The following is a 24,607-nucleotide window of genomic DNA, read 5'->3' on the forward strand; positions in this document are numbered from 1 at the left end:
ACTGATGACAAAGTAGAGTAGGTCTGGAACTGATAGATTTCCTCAGGTCGACTCAGCATGTTTGTCAAGGTGTATCTGACAGGCTGAATTTGTTTGCCAGATTGTTTTGAATAATGAAATCCCTTAAAAATAATACATAAGAAAGTATAATTATGATGATTATTCTTGGAAAATTAAAGCATCAGAATACACATAAAAACATATCACACAGACGTTACTTCTCATAGTTACTGAATAAGTAACATCAAAAGATACAATGCATTATCCACATCTCTTTCAGCCTCATTTTCCCATGTTGTTTGCTCCCCAAAGATATAAACAGTCACCGTCCCAAACAAACAGAAACACACTCTTTGTCCCTCTCCACGCTCCGTGTGTTATTACCAAACCCGAGGAAACTTTTGAAGAGATTCAAAGACACTCAAGATTAAAGATTTATTTGTTCTTTTGATGTTGCAGCAGCATTTTTGTCTTATTTCTGCAGCAAATGCAGCCTGGTAATGGTGTTTTTTTTTTTTTTTTGCAGTGTGGCTGGTGGTGACCCAGAACTGCCAGAGAGAGAGGGAGCGGGCCTGACGGCTGGGTTCTTGTCTTAAAGCCCTCCTAATGAGGAATGGTTCAGTAATGGTATCACTTCCTTGAAACCTCAAAGGACAGACCATTTACTTGCTTGTATTCATTGACATGATACAATGATGTGAAAAAAAAGAAGAAAAAAAAGATTAGTAGGAAGCCAGACATCTGGATGTCTTTGTTTTGCAGCATTTCTTGATAGTCTGGTGCACATTATTACTTTTTACTTTCTGTCTATATGAGGGAACTTCTTTTGTTGCATTGATTTTGATCAAGATTGTACAGTTATTGTCTTGTATGCCTAGTGCTTTTGCCATCTTTTTTTCTATTGATATGCAACAATGAATGCAAGGAAACGTTCTCCCTTTTCATCAAGGAATCTTTGGTTGCATTGATAAGATTTCATAATCAAACATGTCTTTGAATGTTTTGATTTGATGCTTAGATTTCAATTAAGCTTTGAATTCCAATAACAGCTCATTGTTCTTGCTTTTATTAACTGCTCTATCTCTTAGATTCATCAGGCATATCTCTGTGCTGTGCATCAGTGCATCCCTCTCCCATCTGGTCCAGAGCCAGCAGAGAATCATACTGCCCCCTAGTGCCCATAGACATTAGGAACACAACGGGATTGATGGGGCAGCTGTCAGCTAGACAATACTCTGGTACTCTGCCAGTGGCTCGATACCAAGATCTGTCATGGGCAGCAATGCACAACAATAGAATCTACCGATTGGAGTGGTGCACACTCTTGGCTATGACACTGGTCCACCGCTTGCTATCGAATGCCTGTTGTTCCCCTCTCTCCACTCACAAGACCCCTACTTCAGCAATCAATGCTATGCATTTCAATAGAACTTGGGCTGTTGCCCCAAGAAGAGAAGATGAGGATTCCAGGTGAGCTATTGTCAAATTGTTCTGGTGAAGAACACAATCGTGGCTTTGCTGGAAAGTGACTGAATGTGCAGCAGTGGGCATATCACATCACCACGTTAATGGTGTTTTTTTCTGGAGTCAGTTGGAAATTTTAAGTGGAGCTATCATGGTCATTTCCAACTCCATATTTTTAATCTTGGACACTCCTAAAGTACCTTTATATGATTCGGTTTTAAAAAATATTATTTAAATTTTATTGGGCCTTGACACAGCCACTCAATTCACCCTTTTGGGAAAAAAAAAAAAAAAAAAAATCATTTTAGCACACTTCCCCTGCCTTTAGGCTTACTGTCATCTGATTGGCTGCGCCTAGCCCAGAGAAGGTTTGAACAGCAGGTGGGAGGGGCTGTGCCCGATAAGATAAGAAGGAGTTTGAATCCTGAGCTTTTGCTTCCTTGTATATACACTTATCTCATTATTTGAAACTTTGGCCATGTTTAATATGAGCATCCACCATTGTAACAGTATATATAATATAAGACAGAAACTAAGGGAAAGCACAATATGTTCATTTTAAGCATAATATTCTGAAGATTAAAGGTGGGGATTCATAAATGGATGCATGAATAACAGAAATGATGCATTAAGCTTCAACAAGATTTCTTTGACACACTTTCATCATAATTACACTAAATGCTTGCAACCAACATCCAATCTTATATTTTAGTTTACATATCACTTGTCTTGCCCCAAAATACAATGTAAGCCCAAGCAGCTGCTGGCTCCTAACCAGCATCCAAAGTAAATGCTCCAAATGACAAGACAGACTAAATACCTCCTAACAAATGATACAAGACTACAGAAGGCACTTTAACAAAGGAAGTATGTAATGAACCCAAGGTGCCTTCTCCCCAATACATCATCCTGAGTGAATTTGCCAGCATCACTCTCTTTACCTCCAAGCATGGTAAATGAGAATTTATGCCCCCGCTACTTTATCATTCTTTACTTTTTTTTTTTAACCCCATGAGGTAGCATGCCATGCGAGACAGATATTTTCACCAAAGGCAATATCCCCTCGCAGTAATTATATCAGAGTGAGAGAATGGCTCATTAACATATGTTAGGCATGTCAGGAATTTACAAGACCCTTTTGTAGATGCCTCTCGTCAGTGTGCTGCTCCCATCCGTATGGTATCTCCTTTGAGGATGTAACCTCCTCATTTCCATAGATGTCAATCATGCTGTGCGTGATGTTAAGAAACATTCAACAACAAAAAAAGAAAAAAAAAGAAAAAAAAACAGGGTTATCTGCATGTGGCAATCATAAGGGAGAGCTCAGTGATATGGAAAAAATGTGTGTGTGTGTGGGGGGGGGGGTGAATATGCGTTTTGTGAAACGACATAATGAAAACAAAGCGATGTGGGAAAAAATGTGATGATGCGCCATCAATGCAAAGTGGGTGAAGTGAATGTCTCTGCAGTGTGTTAAAGAGATGTGTGTGTGTGTGTGTATATGAGTGAAGACATGCATAAAGCTTGACACCGGATACCAGACACCAGACCGACTAACAGACAAGTCCTGAGGCCACTGAGTGAGTGTGGCTGCTGCTGCACTGCTGCAGGACCCAACATCTGCTGCCCACAAGAAGGCACGTACTGTTGTCCTTTCACCCATTAGTATGGTGCCAGCTGGACTGACCTATTTATCAGCTGTGGACATCTAACATACTCAAACATCTAACATACTTGAATATATACATATAGTTTTAGTTACATCTTATGTATTAGTGGCTACATGGTGCTGTGGTTTGCACATTTTCCCAACGAACAAACAAATCTCATGGTGATCCCAGGAAGAAACACATAATCCTTTGGCTTTATGAAAATTTTACCCACCTCAACTTGTTCACCTCACTGCTACTAACTTTGTCACTAGTTTTAGTCACTTATCATTCTCTTCAAACTGATCAGTATCCTACTGCTTTGCAGCAACTTCTCCTGGAGCAGGAACAGCACTCTCTCTCTCGCTCCCTATTGTGCCCACTGGTCGAGCGACCAGCAAAGCGAGTAAGAGAGAGCATCAGTGCACAGTGTGAGAGAAGTAAAAGGCCCTCTGTTGCTTCTAACTTTCTCTCGGAATGATCATTTTACATGTAAATGAAGCTGAGATCACAGCGCAGCCGCTGTCTTTCACTCTCGTGCATGGTAATTATGTTACAGTAAAAAAATCAGGAGCCGCTGTGGCCTTACACGATGGTTCAGGGCTTGTGTGGTGTTTAGCTCTGTGACTCTCACAATAAACTAATTAAGCTGACTGAAAAAGGAAATTCAGCTTCTGCCAAAAAAAAAAACCAAAAAAAACAGCAAAAAATAAATTAATTAAAAAAAAATAGCCACTCGAGCAGCTTCACATTGCTTTCTTTTTTAAAAAAGAATGCGGTACATGTAAGTGAAAATGACCAAAGAATACAGATCCATTAGCTGATATCTTTAAAAAAGCAACCTAACTACTGCAAAGCAGGAGTGTGACAGACAAACCTCTAAAGAGAGAGAAAGATGAAAGTGATTTGGTCCAGTTCTGCCTTTTGCTCCAGCAAATGTCCTAACAGTGACTGAAGACACGACGTCCATTTCCATCACCATCCGCTCTCTCTGTCTCTCCCTTTCTTTCTCATTCATTGTCACTTTTTTTTTTTTTTTCCTTTTAAGTGCACTTTCGCCCACACCACTTGGAAATTGATTGAAACAAAATGTCACAATTATGCCCTGTAGCTCGCCGCTTCAATTATTCATCAATTAGGGGCTAGGCTCTTTTTTTTCTCTCCTCTGAGCTGATTTTTCATTCAGTTTGCTCGAGATGTATGGCTCCCCTGCTGTTAACCAGTCCAAAGTCATTAGTTTCTGGGTTTGCAATTAAACCTGATGCATTATGCATGAGGCTCCGACTCAGCAGACACACGCAGCAGCGGCCGCAGCAGCTAGCGAACGAGCTAGTAAGCTCTGGAGGCGTGGATGGGAAATTAATTTGCTAGAAATGAAGTTCTCTCTAGCCCTCTTTCCCTCTCTATCTTTCTCTTGTCTGGCAGGTTGGAACAGATGCCATTTCCTGTAGATGGAGATAGAGACAGGGCAGCTATAGTCGTGTGGTTTGATCAGATCTGACAAAGGGAAAAAGGTCTCCCTAAATGTACACAGACAAAATGTGACTCGGAGATACTTAGTTATAAAATATTCCATTGCTAAATGTAAGCAGTTGGGTCTTCCTATAGATTTTGTGTTGACTAAACGCAGTTAAGTTCTTCACAGAATTAGCTGTTACATATTACATGGCTTTACTGTAAAAACAGCTGTAATAAATACAAGCATTCTCATACAGGTTTTTTATTCGAGTATGTATAAACAATGTATTTCTTAAAATATACATTGGCATAAAGCATGCACTTTACATTGAGCCCTCTGAAACGAAGGTCCTATCAACGTTCATTTGCTGCCACCTAGTGGCCACAGAGTCAAATGTAAAATAATTTGAACGCTAAAATCACAGAGAAATGAATCTTTATTTGCACTGTCATGGCAATATTTATGAGATGGAATTGATCTTGAGATTGCAGATTGTACCTTTAAATAAACTTGTATTCATCTTGTAGCAACACCATAGTAGGCATGTCCATCTGTATTAAAGCACTTGTATGAACAGAGAAGGGCATGCACTGGAACAGTCAGCATGCTCTTCATTTTCATCACCTGTAACACACACAAATGTGACAATGCTCATTTAACTACATATTTAGCCTCTTTCAGTGCAGTATTGCATACTAATGCAGTCATACCTGCTTTAGCAGGTGTCAGAGAATTATGTTTTTTGAATAAGAAACTCTTATGCAACTAGAGTAAAAACACTGACTCCACCTTCTTTAGATTTATAAAATGCGCACATTCCAGCCAGGCGGTGAGGAAGGGCCCGCGGCAGACCGCACAGGAGCTGGCACTGCCCAGCAGGACTGTCAGGTTTGGATAGTGGGGAAGCATCATGTGGATTACAGAAAACCTGTTCCTGTCCTCCCACAACACAAATCTAGCAACCAGTTCCTATTGGTACAAAAAGAAGACACAAGAATAAGGATAACAAAACTAGCATTAAAGGAGCAAAATATATATGTTTTGATGACCTTTAATTTACCTTTAATGTAAGTACCTCAGCATCGACTCACACTGCACAAACCTGTTCCCTTCACAGTACAGCTCCTTCCAGGGCAGCAGGTGAAACTAGACACAGGCACCCAAGATAAACAGAAAGTTTGCACCTCTGTGGTTTCTGAATGCAACTGAATCATTGGGGAGTGCAGATACACTGTACCTCCATGGAGAACATGGACAACCTGTTCCCAGCCACATCGAGCACTTGAAGTTTAGTCAGTGCTGTTATTCCCTGGATCCAAAGTCAGTCAGCTTAATATCTTAAAAACTACTGTACCAAAATAGGAACACTAATTATGCATTCATAATTTCTTTGAAGAAAACTGAGGTGGCTTAAGTGGCTAGCTGCATTAGTGATTTTCCTTAAACTCTGATTTGCTGTCTACAGGGAAAAATCAGCAAAATGTGGCAAACTGGATAAGCCGTTGCTGAAGTTTAGGTTTATTTCAGACAACCGAGTGAGATGGCCAAGCTCCACGGGAACTTCATCCAGCTTATTGTCCAGCACACTGAGGTGTTCAAGCTTCCTCAAGCTGAAAGGGGGGGAAAAAGGCTCAGATTTGAGCTTTTGACATGCAGCATTTTGCACCCTCTAGATGTGCCACTTTAGCAGAGGAATAATCTGTCAGGATTAAAGCGTCTTCATATGTACAAATATTAAGTGCTTTGTTGAATTCAGAACCTGTAATTGCAGGTATAGGGAGCCTTTTTTGCACACCGAGGTGCCATTAATGCACCTTTTAATCTCTGATGGAAGTCTTTGAATCTGGTTGTGGTTCAAATTGAGGACAACAAGGTTCTTGAAGCCACCTGTAAAACATGAATATTACAAAAAAAAAAAAACAAAAAAAAAAAACAGCAGATGACTCGAGCTTTGTGTTAATCATAAAAAAAAGCAGTAAGAGCCTACCTATCACATCAGGTGGCACTACAGTAATTTGATTTCTGAGCAGGTACAGCTTTTTCAAGGACTCCAGATGGCCCAGAACAGCGGGAAACTCCTTCAAGGCATTATTTCCTAAATTCAGCTCAGCCAGCTTGCGGGCGTTGCAGGAGGAAAAGTATTTAATCACAAATCTGCGTGATGTGTAAAACATTTCAAGTGGCACCTTGGCAATTTTCCAGCAAATAGAAGAAGCTGCGCGCAAACAAACGAACTGAGACTCACTTGATGTAAGGAGAGCAGCTCAGCGGGGAGGCCTGTGATGGAGTTGTTGTTCAACAGGAGGACTGACAGATTTGTTAGTCTGGAAACACACTTGGGAATTTACTTTATGTGCATCGAGTTTAAATTTAAAGAGGTTGCTCCGGCATATAAAGCTCTAACCACCCACTTCCTAGCAGCTGACTCCCGTTTAGCCTTTTATTTATTTTTGTTTTATTATTTTTTTTTTTTTTTACGCCTGTTGCAGCGTTTCTGTGAAGTTTCCGTGGCAACAGCACGCTTTTTAACAAGTCAAAAGATCTGATCAGGGGCAGCTGCGACCTCTGGTGGACAAAGCTGGGTTAAACAGCCAAATACATTGGATTAATTTTAATGTCCAATGTGACACACCAGTGACAGAGAGGGTTTGACACCTGCTTTCATTTTTCAATGCATGGCGCATTCTCCTTAACTTGTTATGCCTATCAAGAATAAACGGATGTTCATTAGCAATAATCATAATAAAGCTGTGACACACACATCCACAGACACACACTCGTGGTATTGTATGCATTTATAACTTGATATGATTCATGTTTAACAGCTCATTTCACTCAAAGAACACTGCACAACCACTCAGTGACTCTGCTGACATTTGGACATGCATGACAAGCAGCTCCAACATCCTCATCTGCACCAGTGGATTTGTTTTTCTTTTTTTTAAAGCATGTAATTCAGCCACGCCTCTAAAAACAAGCTAAAAGGATTGGCCAGGGATGTTTAATATAAAATCTTTAACACAACTACTTTTGAATTGTTTGTGTTTTTTTTTAATTATTAACACAATGTAATTGTTTTAAAATTAATGAACTCATTTAGATTTCACTCTCCTCATTCATTCCTTTTTGACTTCAACACAGACGTTAAAACCGATCTGAAAACAGAAGCCTTCTCTGTTCAGCTCAGCTATGTCTCGGTAACCAGGAGGGGTCACCCTTCAAATATGTTCGCATTTAAGGGTGCTTCGTGTTAGAAGTTTAAACACTCTCTGCATTACGCCAACAGGTTTATGTTAACACCGAGACTGAGCCGTCTCTCAGCTGTCCTCCGTGTTGGCTGGGTCCTTTAGCTGCTCCACAGAATTGTAGTGCTCTCCTAGACCATAAGCATGGTGCATATAGCTGCAAGCAATGAGAAAAACAAGAGGCTGTTTTATAGAAAAGAAGTAACACATTAACTTCTTAGCTTCCACATGCAGTTACAAGAAGATACAAACAGCCACTTATGAATGACTATAGTATGTATTTGGAATATTGTTTCAGGTTGTCACTCATTTTAACAGGTGAAAGCAAAAGAAATGCCTATTTTAAAAGTTTACAGACTCAACTTAAACTGGCAGTACTCAAAGATGGTCATAAATGTGTAAATTTAATGATACACTCTAATGTAAATTTAAATGTTTACAACTACATTAATCTGGTACATTTTTACTGATAGATGTTGCATTTTGAGCTAAAAAAAAAAACAAAAAAATGTACAAATATTCTTACACAAGTGTGACGGGTTCACCATCATATTCCTCTCCGATTTTTATGGTAGGAGAGTCAGCCTGGATCACTTGTATTGGCAAATGAAGAACTTGCGTCAAGGCTCGGAGCTGTGAAGTTTGAAGAGGAAAAAAAAAAACATGAATTGAAAAGTACAACAAAATACTTAACTGTCATACAATGAATGTACACAGTGAAGGAGTGACTCACTTCCAGTTGCCCACCCCAAGCTGCCGTGTACTCCACATCACTGCAGTATTTCTCAAACTCATCTGGAAGCAAAGACAAACACGTCTCTTGAATAATTATAAACATGCCAGTGAAAGTTTGACTTTTGTAAGCCAGAGCAAAGATAGTCTCACCTGTTGTGTACATGTCACCGGTGCTTGGGTTAGTGAGGAAAGGCAGGAAGTCATCGGCATGGCTTCTCATGTGCTCGGCAGTGCGGGACCGCAGTTCCTTCACACTCATGATTAACTCGGGCTAAAACAGAACAGAACGCACTAAAGTGTGTGCTCTCTTTATATCCTTTTCTTTAAGACAAGCTGTAGAGACTCCAAACAGAGAAGGTGTAAAAGACACATTTTCTTATGACATTTACAAAATGTCTTAAGTGTTTAAACTACAGCTATTACGCCTGTATAATAATAATATGTACCTTTGATCGCTGTACCAACTGATCTTCAATGGCGCGGTACATGCAGTGGCCATCAGAGGAGATCTCCTTGATCTGAAGCTTTTGCTGGGCGAGTTTCTGGGCCAGCTTTAATCCCTCCTGGTGCCTCACACCTTGCAGGTTCTGCACCTCAGCCTCCGCTATCCTGATCTCCCTCTCCTTCTCCTGCGCAGCCTTCTTGTCCTGTATGGGATCATTTAAAAGTCAAAAGCAGGCAAACACAGGTGAGATAATCATAGTCTGCTCTAAAGTAGAGACTTCATGAATGAGAACTGTTGTAAATAACAATGCCAGATTATGAGCTTTGGAGAAAAAAAAAAATGCAGTCCCCAGCTATGTAAATGTAAAAAAGTTTCACAGCACACAGCCTTCAAAGCTGTATCTCACCCGTCTCTTCTGGGCTTTGGTTACTCGTGGCTGTTTCACCTCCTCTTGCTCTCCATCCTCCACCTTTACCTTCTCCACTCCATTTATGACCTCTTCCACCTCCTAAAATTGAGTAAAGAGAGCAATAGTTATGCTGCAAACTGAAGTTAATACAGAAACTAGAGTGCATATACATTTACATAGTGAACACATAGTAAACATATGCAAGCAGTGTACCTTTTTAACAACTGTGTTCTTAATACTTTGTGCTGCAGTACTAAATTACTGCCGTGCAAAGACATCTTAAAACAACAACACAGCATTGCAAAGCATGTCTGAATTATTGAAACTACATCTCTCTTAAATGTTTGTGTCATCAGAAAGATCTTAATCCTGTATCTTTAAGATGTAATGTAATCTAAGATCTAATAGAACACTTGACATTCCCTATCCGGCTACACACAATATGCCATAATGAGAGAGTGGCATATTTTAGAAGAGTTTGTACATTAATTACAAATCAAACTGTACCTGAGTTGTCCAACCATCTGAACATAATCAGTTACCTTTGTGTCAGTTGTTGCTTTGAGCTCCCTGAATTCCTCCTCGTGCTTCTGACTGAGGTCAGCCTCAAGTTTGGCGATCTCTTCTGTCAACTGTTTCCTCCTTTTCTTGTCATTTTTGGGGACTGCATTTTTCATGCTCTGGATTTTAGCTGAAAATGACACAGAGCAGACTGTGAAACAAAACAACACAGCCCTTAGAAACAGTCAAGAATACAGACGGTGCTGGATGCTGATTAGAAAAGTTAAAACATAATACATGCACAAAAAAGACAATATAATGAAGATTACACAATCAGAGACAGCATTAATGGACTAAAAGAGATGTCAGTGATCAACTACAGTGATTAGACGCTTTAAAGTTTCACCCAACAGTGATCTGCGCATTACTCTAAAAATCACTGAGCAACTGGTGGACAACTAACTGCATGAGAAAACCTCACAATGGGAACCACAGAAAAGTCTGCGGTATTGTTTGTCTGCTTTTTGAGCATTTAAAAGCGGCTCAAAGTGAGACTAAAAACTCCCAACGCATAAACAACACACAGGCCTGGAAACTAGCAGCCAGCGAGGGCTGAAAGGTCAGCACACCCAACAAATGAGCACAGTCATGGGGAGCTACCCTGCAGATCCTTCTTCTCCTTGCGGTGCCGCTTTGTCAGGAGCTCCTCTTGCGTCTCCACCTCCTCCATAACTGGATGCAGCTGTTTATGTTGTCCACCGAGAGTGTTTACGAGCTACATGAACCTGACTGCCGTCTGTGTTATGAATAAGCTGTTATACAATGTGGTTCATTGCTGGCACAAGATATACATGCGACGCAAAATAAATAAAATGGGCCGATACGGCCTCATCCGGAAGCGACAGGGTGTAGTAAGGTAGAGCTTTATCTTCTTCGCCAAGAAAAACTCCCAGATTATTGCTATACCGCCACCTCTCGTTATGATGGTGTACTGCAGTTTCAGGCATTCAGCTCACCATTTTAACGAGACATTTCCTCAACACGTTTTATTCATTTAATCTCATCTTTATCTGAGAGTTGACGCAAAATGTGTTTCCTCTTTCTTCGTATCTTGTTTTTCACTCACTGGTTTGCAACCTGGGGAATAATGAACGCCCCGAAAGAGTTTTCTTCTTTTTGAAAATTGGATACCTCGTTGGTAAAACTGTCTAAAAGCAAAGCGCAACGCATTGTAAAGACAGTTGACTCCCATTCATGTACACATCCGTGTCTATATTACTTTCAGTTTAGACTGTGTGATGGAGATAGGTGAAGAAGAGAGTGCAGGCAGGGTGGAGTGGCTGGAGACAGGATTTTTAGGGATTTTCATTAGGAGTGACCAGGATGGATTAGAAATTAATACATCAGACGGACAGTCCAGGCAGGGGCGTAGGAATGAGTTTCCTATTGGGGGGGACACATATGGGAAACCTGACAGATCCATAAATAATGCTATTTGATCTTTTACTTTCTTATTTTTCAAATGTTTCTTGAAAAAATAGTGTTGTGTACACTTATATGATTGCATGTATAATTTACATATGTATATGTTTTATAATCGTAGGACGTGAGCAAACTGGCTTGATCACAGATAAATGTTACCAGTGCATAGTTACCAGTGCACAGATAAATGTTACCAGTGCACAGATAAATGTTACCAATGCACAGATAAATGTTACCAATGCAGAGATAAATGTTACCAGTGCACAAATAAGTGTTACCAGCGCGATGATAAATGTTACCAGTGCATACATAAATGTTACCAATGCACACATAAATGTTACCAGTGCACAAATAAATGTTACCAGCACGATGATAAATGTTACCAGTGCACACATAAATGTTACCAGTGCACACATAAATGTTACCAATGCACAGATAAATGTTACCAGTGCACAAATAAATGTTACCAGCGCGATGATAAATGTTACCAGTGCACACATAAATGTTACCAGTGCACACATAAATGTTACCAATGCACAGATAAATGTTACCAGTGCACAGAGAAATGTTACCAATACACAGATAAATCGTCCCCTTAGAATTATAAGGTTCTGACATTTTTGACGAAACTGAGTTATTGTCATATACTTATTTGCTGACCACTTATCAACATTTCTTTTCAAATATATATATTTTTGGGCGTTTTATTCACAAAATAACAAGGTTCTATCTGCAAAATCAAGCTTTAACTTGGTACTATAAGGTTCTATCTGTGAAGGCACTTGAAATGTTCACAAGAGAGCACTGTTAGCTACGAAGCTAGCGAGCTAACACTAGTTTTGTATTGTTTGTCTGTGGTCAGTGCTAACATAAAAAAATAAACAATGTAGTATTGAGAATAGTCAAAGGTCATAATATAAGTTACCTCACGTATAAAATATTATTTATTGAAGAATGACTTCAGATTTTAATATATTCTATGACCTAGCAGTGGTACCATGCTAATGAGAAAAAAACACCAGAAAAGGGACAGCAAAGAAATTGTTACATTTTTCCTGAATAAATACAGTTCATTTTCAGTGACATTTTTATAGTAGAATGATTTTAATGATTTTAATTAAAGATCCAAGTTTTAAAAATCTACCTTTTAAGTTGGATGAGTTTTTATTTGGACATTTGTACTCAGTGGACATGGACTCAGAATCTAAATGTTTTTTCAGAATTTTTTTTTTTTTTTTTTTTTTTTTTTTTTTAAAGCCTGTCATGTCTGGTAGATCTTGCAAGCAGAACTGTGATCTGAATGCGTTGTTGTGCCAAACATATTTGCTATTTCAAGATGAGCTCTATAGGTTCTCAATAGGCTCTTCTTGTTGATGTTTTAACCCTTTATTTTATTTATCTGAGTTATTTTTCCACATACTATGTAACAGCCAGAGCTGACAGGCTGAAGAAGAGGAAAATAAAGAGAAGAAAAAGGGAGAGAGAAAGGGAGCAAAAAAAAAAGGGGAAAGAGCACAAGTCTATTAATCAGATACTTCATCACTTTAACATATAAAAAAATACTATCAATACTTGCAAAAATAAATTTGTGTGTGAAAAACAAAACTAACAAAGCATGTTACGCACACCAACAATTTTGTTGAGTTGTGATTGAGTGGGCGTTTGTGTCTGTGTCATGTTTGTGTCTGTGTCATGGAACGTACTTACCAATGAGGGCAAAACGCTGCAGCTCCGCCCATCAGAAGCCAGAGGCAGGTACGGAAAGCCCCCGGAACCCCAGGCCACCAGCAGCCCACCAAGGGCCAGGAAGACCCCCGGCCACTCAGTCCAAAGACAACCGCACACCTACCCCAGCAGCCGGGAGAGGGTGGTCTCAGACGGAGCCCCCCCAGTCGAGGAGCGAGGGCTCCAGGGAACCCAAGACGATGAGAAGCCAGCCCCCCCCCAGCGGCCAGCCCCCTGCACTGGCCGGCGGCAGGGCTCCCGGGCCCACGGCACCCAAGGACCGCCCGACCCTCCACAGAGCCCCCCCCCACGCCGAAGAAGCCAACGCAGCCCCGCACCGCACCCCCAAGGGGGGCAGGCCAGCACCCACGCCAGAACACCCAGCCCCACCCAGGAACCCCGAGGCACCCCCATCCCAGGGGGGTATGGGGGAGGAGGCAACCAGCAAGGAGCGGCCAGGAGGCAAGGCACAAGGCCCAGACCCAGGTCCAGCCATACATACAAACACACCCAGACACCCGTGTACACATTTATACACAGATACTCATACATGCCCATACATACTTACCCACACACAGATATGCCATACATACACATTCACTCACCCACCCATACTCACGGAGACGGTGACAAATACACAAAGACACACATTCATCCATAGCTACCCACCCTCTGAAGGCGGGGCAAGTGGAAACCACCCCAGGGCCAACAGCGACCCCAGGACGCCACCAGCCCGGTCCCCAAGGAACCACCCGACCCCTACCCCGGGCGAGACGCAAGAAATCGGGGTGTAAGATGACCCATCCACCCCTCCTCCTCCCCAACTTGTAGGTCTATGTGTTAATGTTTGTGAGTGAATGAGGTGTATAGGGTGCAGTTAAAATTGAGGGGACAGTTATGCCACAAGCGCCAACTGTTGGTCGTCAGCGCTTGCCCACACTGCCCCCCCAAAACCCTCCATGTCTAAAGTGCAAATAAAATTTGGAGACAGACAGTGACGAGGATCCGAGTGGGGCCACCTCAGCGGCCCATCTCATCAACCTCTGAGTAACATGCCTGCCCCAAAGGTCCTATGTGTATCAGGTTGTAGGTGTGTATGTGTTGTGAGTTATAATGACTAAAGTGCAATTAAAACGGAGAGGCAAGTGGTGGTGCAGCTCTCCACGTGGCCTCTCCATCCTACATCTGTGAGTGATGTGTATTCTGTGTGTGTGTGTGTGTGTGTTTGTGTATGGGGAGGGGGAGGGGGGGGGGGGGGGGGGGGGGGGGCATATGACCAGGAAAAATCCTGGAAGAAGAGAGCCAGCTGTCCGCTGGCTCAATAGGCACCCCAACCTCCCACACCCCAGCACAGGGCAGGGGGAGGTGAGCCCGGGGCCGCGGTGACAGCATCCCGGAGCACTGCAGCACCCGAGGTTGGCGCCCTCGCCCCCACCGCAGAGGGCGGCCCGCTCCTCCTAGATGCCCATTCACTCAACAATAGACACAAACAGACGACAGGACATACTGGCCTGGGCATGGAAATGCAGTGCCCAGTCCCCCCCAACCACCCCACCGCAGAATTTTAAAGAATGCTTTTTCAGGTAGATTGCAGCTTGTAAAATTTAAAAAGATCTAGGCTAAATGGGAAAAAAAACAAAAAACATTGTGGTAAATTATCCAGAATTTGTTTGACTCTCTGTACAAATTTTATTGAAATTTGAGTTTGTTTATATGTCAAAGTATACGCCTCCTAAATTTATATCAAATGTTTATTTTGTTCTATTTATTTATTATAAATTTTATTTTTACTTGTTAGTTTTCATATAATTATATGTTGAGTTATCTTAAGAAAACCTTGGAAAATAAAGGATGGGAAAAAAAGAGGGCTCAGTCTGCCAACATGAGTTTAATGAAAAGTTAGATTTTTTTTTTTTTTTAATTGTACAATTTTAATATTGTGTAATAGATGTTGTGCAGCAAGGCGGCATGGTGGTTAACAGTACTGCCTCACAGCTAGATTGACATCTAGGTCTGGGTTCAATTCCACCTTGGCCCAGGTCTCTCTGTGTGGAGTTTGCATGTTCCCTGTGTCTGTGTGGGTTTCCTCCCACAGTCCAAAGCCACGCAGTTACTGGGGTTAGGTTAATTGGTCACTCTAAATTGCCCATAGGTGTGAATGGTTGTCTGTGTTAGCCCTTCGACAGGCTGGCGACCTATACAGGGTGTACTGTGCTTCTCACCCTATGTCAGCTGTGATAGGCTCCAGACCCCCCCTCCCCCCCCCCCTCACGACCCTGAACAGAATAAGCGGAAGTGAATGGATGGATGGAGATGTTGTAGCACTGAAACATTCAAAGCTAAAACTTTGCCAAGCATCATCTTCTAGTAAAGGGAAGGGAAATGTGTCCGTAAAAACAGTTTGCCATGAAAGAAGAAATTTTAAAAATGTCACAGAATTCATTAAATTTGATTTAACACAAGTATGGTTAGATCTCTATTATATCTATAATTTTATGGTTTAAAACTTACTATAAGTTAACTATTTTTCATTCCTCGAAAATCAGTAGTAGTTATCACATTTTGCAGATAGAACCTTATAATTCCAAACAAAAAAGGAGTTTTTAAAATTAGAAGGTTCTATCTGCATTATACTTGTTCAAAAGAAAAAAAACCCATTTAATAGGATTTTGATATTACTGATTTCGAATACATATAGGGTGTGTTTCATAATCATGTGTGAACAAGACTTATTCCATGAGTAATTTTTGCTATACAGAGTGCAAAAACTTTAAAGCTCAATATCTCAAAACTGGTCAGAACGTAGATAGAACTTTCAGAATCAGAATCAGAATCTTTATTGTCATTGTACACAGAAGTTGCACAACGAAATTTAAAATGCATTCCTTTTTAGGTGCCTCAGACAATAAATAATAAAATAATAAAAATATGAGTGATAAAAATGATTACTAAAATACAGTGCACAATAGTAAATTAAATTAACAGACGAATCTAGCCCCAATACACACACCAACGCACGCACACAGTCAGCACTACCACCCCACATCACTGTCCAAACCACACAGAGTTCAGTTCAATGATAGCCCTGGCATAAAAGCTGTTCCTCAGTCTGTTTGTTCTGGCCTTCATTGTCCTGAAACGTCTGCCTGATGGCTTTATAATTCTAAGGGGACAAAATGTTACCAGTGCATAGATAAATGTTACCAGTGCACAGGTAATTGTTACCAGTGGACAAATAAATGTTACCAATGCAGATAAATGTTACCAGTGCACAGATAAATGTTACCAGTGCACAAATAAATGTTACCAGTGCATAGATAAACTGTTACCAATGCATAGATAATTGTTATTGGTGCATACACAAATATTACCAGTGGATAGATAATTGTTACAAATGTATAGATGATTATTACCAGTGCACACATAAATGTTACCAATGCATAGTTATCAGTGCACAGATAATTGTTACCAATGCACAGATAATTGTTACCAATGCACAGATAATTGTTACCGGTGCATAGACAAATGTTACCAGTGCACTAGCATAAAATTTCATTACAAATGTATGTGAGCTTGGGGGCCCCCTGGTGGTGGTAGCCGCATATGTCGCCTATGCCTGAGTCCGGCTCTGTTCATGGCAACGATCCCGACAGACTGTTCTACCTCATTCAAGAGTTTCTGACTCCTGCCGCTGTCTCCCACCTCCTAAACACTCAGAGCCGTTCAGAGGAAGAGGGGGGGAGCGCATGTTGTGCCTTCAAAATAAAAGCACACGAGTTAAAGATTTCAAAATCAAGTATTTTTCTCCTCTGCTGTGTAATTTTTGGTTGGGACAAATGCGCCTGTCTCCAATATTGGGGGGACACGTCCCCTCCATCCCCCCGGTTCCTACGCCCATGAGTCCAAGTTGAGCAGTTTGAAGGCAAAGTTAGAAAGGCAGGGCTGAGACAGTTTGGAGATATGCAGAGGAGGTATAGGATGTTGAATATGGGACTGACAGGCAGGAGGAAAAGAGGAAGACTTCAGACAAGATTCATGGATATAGTGAAGGAGAGGGTTGGTGTGACAGAGGAAGATGCTGAGTCAGATGATCTGCTGAAGGGAGCAGCGGAAAAAAGAAGAAGAGGCAAATCAAGCCAAGAAGATCCAGTGGTTTAAATATAGATTGCATCATTATTTTCAAAGGGCATACAAATATTTGTCTAGATATATTGATTTATTTTTTTTATGGACAAATCAAATAAAACATGCCAAGACATATTTGCATTAAAATGTCTGTGATTATTAAAATCCCTTTGTTCTCTCGATAAGATCATGCTTAACCTAAAATTTCCATGTATATTAAAGGTATTTATATTGTTCGTCCATCCTTCTGAATAACCGTGTGTAATTTACTTTTGTTAAATCCAATATACAATATGATCAACTATACATTTTAATTTTAATGTTTTATTTTATTTCTATATAAATAAATACAGATATAGAGAGCCAAAGAGCTGATCCTGGAGGGCCGATTATGGACTGTACATGATGTTACGCACTTCATTTTCACCGTGTGCCCGGCGCAGGCGTGGCGTGTGACGTGGCACGGGCAGCGGAAGCGCTTGTTTGTGTTTTGGTTCTAAGGGGAAGTTGCGAGAAGAAAGAAAGGAGGAGACGTGACAGGATTGTTGAAATTATTTTCTTGGTTCCCCCCAAGTAACACCAGCTCATCAAAGTGGTCCCAAGTTCCGTGTGTGCGAACTGCATCGGTGCTATTTGAAGTCGTACGTCGCCTGGCTCTCAGGTAAGGGACTAGTTGTGGTTAGCAGCTGGCTCGGTGACATGACGCTGCCGTTTGTTCACTTGTCATCGGTGACTTCGTTAGCTAACTGTAGCTAATGTCGATGGTGTTTGGCGGCGCAGGGGGTGCAGAAATGCGGGCCTTTGTCCCGTCCTGTCGAGTCTAACTGTTCTCTTGTGTACGAGGAGCAAAGCGGCTAGTAATGTCTGATATAGCAGATAGCATGGCAGGCTTACAGTGACTTTGCTAATGGGTGGGTGTAATGCTATCAGCGACAGCAAGCTAACGATAGTGTTTGTTAATTGAGGTGTTTAGCTACTCCCCTTTAAACAACAGTAGCTAAACAGCACCAGCAAGCGCCGATTGAATTTTAAAGAAACAAAAATGACGTTGGTGTCGTGTTTTATGTCCTTACAGCTGACGGGAAGCTAATGACACTGGTAGCTAGGGTTGGCTAACAGCATGAGAGCTAACGAGCTAGATTAAAAAAAAAAAACACTTTGGGGAAAATGGCGGCCCCCTCTACCACCAAAACAGAAAGACAGCCACTGCTTAAACCGAGCCGGTGTGTTTATAGTCAACTAACGAGGGTTAAAGCCAAATATGCGCGTCGCAGTCATACAGTGCGTAGTGTTTGTTGACAGTCAGCGTCATGGGTCTGGGTAAATACAGCCACTGTGCTCATTCCAGTTCCTGGTGCATATTTGTTTTCTTGCTGCGCGTCTTCAAGACTTCTACGCAAGAATGTGTCATTTGGCCTGAGGTTGAAATGCCCGACTTGTTTGAGCATGACTTTAGCGGTCATTTTATGGGCTTTTTGTCCCAAAGCTCTTTAGTTAAAACAACAGTGTCATTACATTTCTGGGTGTACTTTTGCCTTGATAAAGTTTCGTACATGAATACCTTCAGCTTTCAATGTTGGGACACAGGTGAAGGGTTTGCACAGATGTGGCTAGTGAATCACAGGTTGTCAAGTCTGTTTTATTTATATAGCAAGTTTTAGAACAACAGAAGGTGACCCATAGTGCTTTACAGGCGCACTGATTTGTAATCCAGGTCTCAAGAACCTGATTGCAAACATGGAACTCACATAAACAGACAACATAATAAAAGGAAAAAGTCATAAAATAAGGATGAAAACATAACTAAATTCTAACAGTGCTAAAAGCAGTCAAATAAAAGAGCAATCAAAAACATTTGCATTGAGTTTGACCAAACCCGGAGGGACCTCAGACTTGATTAAATCGAACTGAAAACATCTTTAGAGCTGATTTAAAATTATTGGTAGTTGAACAGGTTCCTATGAGCTTAGGAGCAATAACTGCAATGTTAGTTAGTTTTTAGGTAAGAAGGGGGCACTGAAAGAAGTAGGGATGATGGCATCAGTGACCTGGAAGCATAATACAGACTTAAAATTAATTACACATTTGTGGCTGTACACAATAATTTGTTTAATTTGTTCTGCTGCATTTAGACTTAAGGAGTCATGGCAAAGACACTTTATAGATTGACAGACCTGTTTTTGTACTCTTGTTTTGAATACACTCATCCTCTTAGTTATATCACAGGTCATAAGAACAATATAAGCATACGTTAACTCAGTTTTGCAATTATGTACACCTACTTCACAGTATAATTCAGTACCACATGTAGCACTTGTGTTTTATTGCATTACACCATATATGTGAGTTTGATGCAAGGCAATAAGCCAGTTTTTGGGCAGACACAAGATTCCACCAAATTCACTCTGTAAGGTTAGACATAAGCCACAATTGTCTCCTTACAACAGCCATCTGTTTTTTGTTTTTTTTTTGTTTGTTTGTTTTTTGGGGGAAATTCTGAGCTATTCATTCCTAAATAAGTTAGTAAGCACTGCATGAATGCATGGTATGCATGCTTAGATGCAGTGGTTCTCGCAGTTGTACCAGACCAGAGTAATGTGGGTGGGTCTTTCACCCACTCTCTTGAGTTTGCCACAGATCACTGTTGTAGTTCATGACAAGGCTTCCTTTTGCTCATGTTACTGTAAGTGGAAGACACTTTAGGGTTCTAGCCAGCAGTTGATCGCCCAGTGCTCTGCTGGGATGAGGCATCATTGCTCCAGGCTGTGAATTTCACCAGTTTGCTATCAGAACCGATCACTGTCACCACAACTAGCAAGTGGGCAGGGCTAACACCACTCCCCTCCCCCACCCCCCCCCCACCCCACAAGTCATCCGGTCCTCCGATACTGGTGGACTGTGAATGTTTCCTGATTAGAACCATGCAGTCTTAAAGAAAGTTTTGTCAAGTATCCTAAATTCCTCCACTACGTGTCAGCAGTCACACATGTATTCATTGTATTCATATCAGGGCTTTGTATGTTTGAAATGTTTAGGGTTTTGTTAGTGACTTAAAAATGTTTACAGAATAATTCACAAATTCAGCTTTATAAAATTAAATTTACAGCCGTAATTTGCAGACAAAAAACGGAAAATTTTGTCGGTATTGATTAGCTATGCACAGTATGTATCAATATTTTAATTTATTGATTGCATCAATCTTGTCACGTTGTCTAAACTGCAGCATGAAAGTTCGGTGAAAACTGTTCCTTTGAAACAGTCTGTGAAAACCTTCAAAATGCACCCCAAATTGAAGCGATACCAGTGGATGAATGTTTGACTTTGATGTGTGAAAGTGTGAGTGAGAGATTTTTTTTTTTTTGTGAGAGATGCTCTGAGTAACTTTAATTGTGTCTCAGTGAGTCAAAATTTTAAAAGATGATATTTATTACAGAAAATGTGATCATCAAACTCTTTTTTCTAGAGGCCCGTTCATTAGTCTAATTCTAGTTTTATAAGATTTGTCATTTTATAAGGATTTTCACAGAAAGCTGATCTTGTATTTAGAAATGTGTTGCACATTTTATTCTAACTATATGAGTAATACTCATTGGTCTTAAATGTCAAAATGTCATCTACACAAAAATAACCTTTGTACTCCTCTTATGATTTCAGAAGGGAAATACATACTAGCAGATGTTTTGTCACATTTGTTCAAAACTGCAAATCTCTTACAGTTTAATATCTATTTTTTTTTTTTTTTTTTTTACTCTGAACATGTTTGTTCTCGTGCTTTCTCCAGCAGAAGTCCTGACAGTGAGGTTCGGCACACAGGATACCTGTGGATCTGACTAGGTCATGGCCAATCGAGGAGGAGCTACAAGACCCAATGGACCAAATGCAGGGAATAAGATCTGTCAGTTTAAGCTGGTGCTGTTGGGGGAATCAGCTGTGGGGAAGTCTAGCTTGGTACTTCGCTTCGTCAAAGGCCAGTTCCATGAATTCCAGGAAAGCACAATAGGAGGTAGGCATCATATCATCAGATTGGGATGTTTCTTATAACCTATAACCTAGTCGGTCCACATTCAGAATTCAGGAAATTGATGCTTTTGGGTTGACATATTTAACAACTTTTTTTTTTAATTTTTTTTTTTTAATGACTTTGTAAAGATATGCTTTTGGTATGGGTAATGATCATGCAATACTGACTCATCTCTTCCTGTCCCCTCAGCGGCCTTCCTTACCCAAACAGTGTGTCTTGATGACACAACAGTGAAGTTTGAAATCTGGGACACTGCAGGCCAGGAGCGTTATCACAGTTTGGCACCAATGTATTACAGAGGAGCACAAGCTGCCATTGTGGTCTACGACATCACAAATGAGGTACGTTCATCCTTGACTGAGACCCAGTTAAGGCCTGCAAGTTAAACCGTGAAGGTAGCATAAGGTGTTGACAAGTGGCACTGTGTCTTTATTTTTCAGGAGTCCTTTGCACGGGCAAAGAACTGGGTGAAGGAGCTACAACGACAAGCTAGCCCTAATATAGTCATCGCTTTGTCAGGAAACAAAGCTGACCTGGCCAGCAAAAGAGCTGTGGACTTCCAGGTCAGTGCAAATAAACTTTGTCTTAGAATTTAGTCTGATTTTTTTTTTTTTTTTTTTTTTTTTCTGATATCTCTGTGGTTTTGTTTAATATCATCACATTCATGGCAGACTCTAAAATCTACAGCCAAGGCTTACATTTGTAATTATCCTCTAATTGTGTTTCTCCTGTGCCTGGAGGAATGTGTGTTTGAGGATGTATTGAAAATTGTTTGTTTACATTGTTTCAACAGGATGCCCAGTCCTACGCAGATGACAACAGCTTACTTTTCATGGAGACATCAGCCAAGACATCTATGAATGTGAATGAGATATTTATGGCCATTGGTGGGTAACTTTTAGGACTTAATTCATAGATTTTTATTTTATTTTTTTTTTTTCCCGGCACATTTTTTTAAATTCAAAGTTAGATCTGTTGCCTCACAGTAAGATTCAAGCCCGGGTTAGAGCCCTTCTGTGGGGAGTTTGTATGCTCTGTTTGCCTGGGTTTTCACCTGCAGTTCCAGTTTCTTGCTACCGATATACATGTGAGGTTAATGATGCCTCTGTCAGGCTCGGACACTCGCAAATTCATAATTTCAAGAGTTTCACTTCCTGCTTTAAATAAAAGTAAAATAACTGTATGTTCTGTTTCTTGAAAATCATATCTTTTGTTTGTTTGTTTTTTTACCTCCTCCAGCAAAGAGATTGCCAAAAAATGAGCCTCAGACTGCGGGAGCAAACACTGGGCGCAGCCGGGGAGTGGACCTGACGGAAACTGCCCAGCCAGCCAAGGCTCCATGCTGCAGTAACTAACATGAAGAACACCCTCCTCCCTACCAACCTGTATAGCAGTAACTAATGTGGCCAATGCCCCAAATGCCACTGCAGTTACTAATGCAAAGTGTTGCCCATACTCTGAAAGAAGAAAATATGACCTGTGCCCCCACCGCACCATCCACTCTTAACATAGTCATTGCCATCACACTGATCTTTCTTTGTGGCTCTGCTGCCTCTTTTCCTCCATTACGGTTCTGCTGCTACCTGGGGAAGCCTCCTAACCACTCTGTCTTACTTTCTACTATCAAGCTTATTAGATCTATCACATTATTGATAAATCAGTGATAGCAGATATTAGAAACATTAGAGCACCCTTCCTCCCATTGTCATCATCCTTAGAGCGTGTAGATGTGAGTTTCATCTGGGGGAAGTGATCACTTCCCTTTTCTGGGATAGCTTAAGACTTTACACTTGCATTTCTAATACCAGTCTTCTGTTTTTGTTCATTTTTTTATTACTTTGTTGATTATTGTTTACTGTAATTTTTGTAAAATTTATGGATGCACATGCACAGCATATTTAGATGGCCTAAAATACAAAAAAAGCAAAAAGCGTTATTATAACTTCTGTCTGCAGTATTGCAGAAAGGTTGGTTGGAGGAGTGTATTCTTGTCAGCCTCAGAAAGAGGAAAGGTTGAGGGTGGAGAGAGAGAAACCCTTAGCTCTGTCTCTCTCTTGTGTCTTGGACCCTTTTTCTTGTAGTTGAAAAAAAAAAATGAATTGTGGTCCTTATAGCCCCACCCCTTCCATTAAACTCAAAGTAGCACTAGTGCATATCCTCTCACCTGCTTGTAGCTATCCCTTGTGGCATTGTGCAATGTTTCACAGTATTTACTCTGTGAGTTGAGTTGTCTGCAAGGACCAGTGCAAACATGGTGCAGAGGCCTCTAGGGTACACGTCAGTGTCACCACCTGCCCGCCTCCTGATGTGTCCTTTCATAAACCTTGTGTAGACCATCCTGTTGTCGTCATACTGCGGTCTCTTGGGTTTCTGCTTTTGAGTGATTTAGTCTTGTGCGATTACTTTTTCCATTGTGTCATTGTTGCTCGACTGCTGGGTTTGCACTAGGGAAAAATCGAAGGTGATGGTCGTGAGTGGGGAGTTGCAATATGTAAAGTTGCTTCATTAATATCGGAATCGTAATTGTTTGACATCCTCTCTCTATTAGAAAGTGCTTTAGACACGGTCATGTGTCATTATGTACAACCTGGGCCTGGACTTGGTGTCTGGCGACAGATTACGTTGGTAGACTTATTCACACGAATTCATCCGTGTGTTTGTTTGAACACACATTTGCACAATTAAACACACACGCCACTGTCTTGTCTCCCACCCCGATTCCCCATCAGACCTAAACATCATTGTACACGAGCATACACACAGTCTGTTACACGTCATCCACACCTTTGTCAAGCACACACACACAGTCCCTCCTGCACCCCACCCCCATTGTTACACACAAAGACTCATGCACATAGAGTACTATTAGTAAATAACTCTTTTTACAGGTCTCTTACTCATGCCTTGCACTAATGATGCTCATGAATATATCTTGTCATGATTTCAGCCAGTGTGATATATATATATATATATATATATATATATATATATATATATATATATACACACACATAAATATAAATATATAAATAATATACTGTAAATAAGGTGTTGCAGTGTAGTCTACCTTTTTCAATTTACCAGTGACAGGACTAATGCTTGCTAGGGAGTTGTCTAGATAATCATAAAAAAAAGACCTGTACAGTTAACAGGAGGGGAAAAAAAACAGCTACAATCTGGGTTTGGAGTTTTGTTGCTGTTCCCTTTTCTTGTTTTTCTTTTTTTTTTTTTTCTTTTTTTTTTTACATATAAATGGTTAAATTATAATCAGTGGTGGTCTTTATAAATGTATGTAGTGTTTATTAACAAAAAAATTGAAATTGCATTTATTTAGTCAACTGTCTTGT

General features: G+C 40.7%; 3 protein-coding genes across 4 annotated transcripts; 1 reads left to right on the forward strand and 2 right to left on the reverse strand.

Moving 5' to 3' along the window:
* Nucleotides 1-4,465: 4,465 nt before the first annotated feature.
* lrrc69 (leucine rich repeat containing 69) lies at nucleotides 4,466-7,237 on the reverse strand. The gene is given in 11 exon segments (XM_030741234.1): nucleotides 4,466-4,558; nucleotides 5,071-5,196; nucleotides 5,362-5,541; nucleotides 5,633-5,658; nucleotides 5,661-5,718; nucleotides 5,810-5,881; nucleotides 5,999-6,182; nucleotides 6,387-6,459; nucleotides 6,560-6,686; nucleotides 6,818-6,907; nucleotides 7,205-7,237. Coding segments are annotated over 10 exon segments (951 nt in total). The 3' UTR covers nucleotides 4,466-4,558; nucleotides 5,071-5,088.
* Nucleotides 7,238-7,349: 112 nt separating this feature from the next.
* otud6b (OTU deubiquitinase 6B) lies at nucleotides 7,350-10,836 on the reverse strand. Its single transcript, XM_030741036.1, has 8 exons — nucleotides 10,568-10,836; nucleotides 9,949-10,097; nucleotides 9,404-9,505; nucleotides 8,999-9,199; nucleotides 8,703-8,823; nucleotides 8,551-8,612; nucleotides 8,344-8,450; nucleotides 7,350-7,974 (listed from the first exon to the last, which is right to left on the reverse strand). The coding sequence occupies exons 1-8, from the start codon at nucleotides 10,635-10,637 to the stop codon at nucleotides 7,890-7,892; spliced, it is 897 nt and encodes a 298-aa protein (XP_030596896.1). The 5' UTR covers nucleotides 10,638-10,836; the 3' UTR covers nucleotides 7,350-7,889.
* A 6,872-nt stretch (nucleotides 10,837-17,708) lies between these two features.
* On the forward strand, nucleotides 17,709-24,208 carry LOC115788075 (ras-related protein Rab-5A). Of its 2 annotated transcripts, none has more exons than XM_030740969.1 (6): nucleotides 17,709-17,900; nucleotides 21,021-21,242; nucleotides 21,450-21,601; nucleotides 21,701-21,823; nucleotides 22,054-22,147; nucleotides 22,500-24,208. In XM_030740969.1, exons 2-6 carry the CDS (start codon nucleotides 21,077-21,079, stop codon nucleotides 22,613-22,615), a joined length of 651 nt encoding a protein of 216 aa, XP_030596829.1. In that variant the 5' UTR covers nucleotides 17,709-17,900; nucleotides 21,021-21,076; the 3' UTR covers nucleotides 22,616-24,208. The 2 variants fall into 2 exon arrangements, with proteins under 2 accessions (XP_030596829.1, XP_030596828.1); XM_030740968.1 differs by having other exon boundaries at nucleotides 21,024-21,242.
* Nucleotides 24,209-24,607: the final 399 nt, after the last annotated feature.

This window comes from Archocentrus centrarchus, chromosome 11, assembly GCF_007364275.1.
Source record: "Archocentrus centrarchus isolate MPI-CPG fArcCen1 chromosome 11, fArcCen1, whole genome shotgun sequence".
In the NCBI taxonomy this organism is placed as follows: Eukaryota; Metazoa; Chordata; class Actinopteri; order Cichliformes; family Cichlidae; genus Archocentrus; species Archocentrus centrarchus.

Coding starts and splice junctions, on each gene's coding strand:
- otud6b (XM_030741036.1), bottom strand. CDS start 10,637: ATGGAGGAGGTGGAGACGCAAGAGGAGCTCCTGACAAAGCGGCACCGC. Junction 10,098..10,567: donor GGAGAAGAAGGATCTGCAGG/GTAGCTCCCCAT, acceptor TGTCATTTTCAG/CTAAAATCCAGAGCATGAAA. Junction 8,613..8,702: donor CGGTGACATGTACACAACAG/GTGAGACTATCT, acceptor CTTTGCTTCCAG/ATGAGTTTGAGAAATACTGC.
- LOC115788075 (XM_030740969.1), top strand. CDS start 21,077: ATGGCCAATCGAGGAGGAGCTACAAGACCCAATGGACCAAATGCAGGG. Junction 21,602..21,700: donor TCTACGACATCACAAATGAG/GTACGTTCATCC, acceptor TTTATTTTTCAG/GAGTCCTTTGCACGGGCAAA. Junction 22,148..22,499: donor TGAGATATTTATGGCCATTG/GTGGGTAACTTT, acceptor TACCTCCTCCAG/CAAAGAGATTGCCAAAAAAT.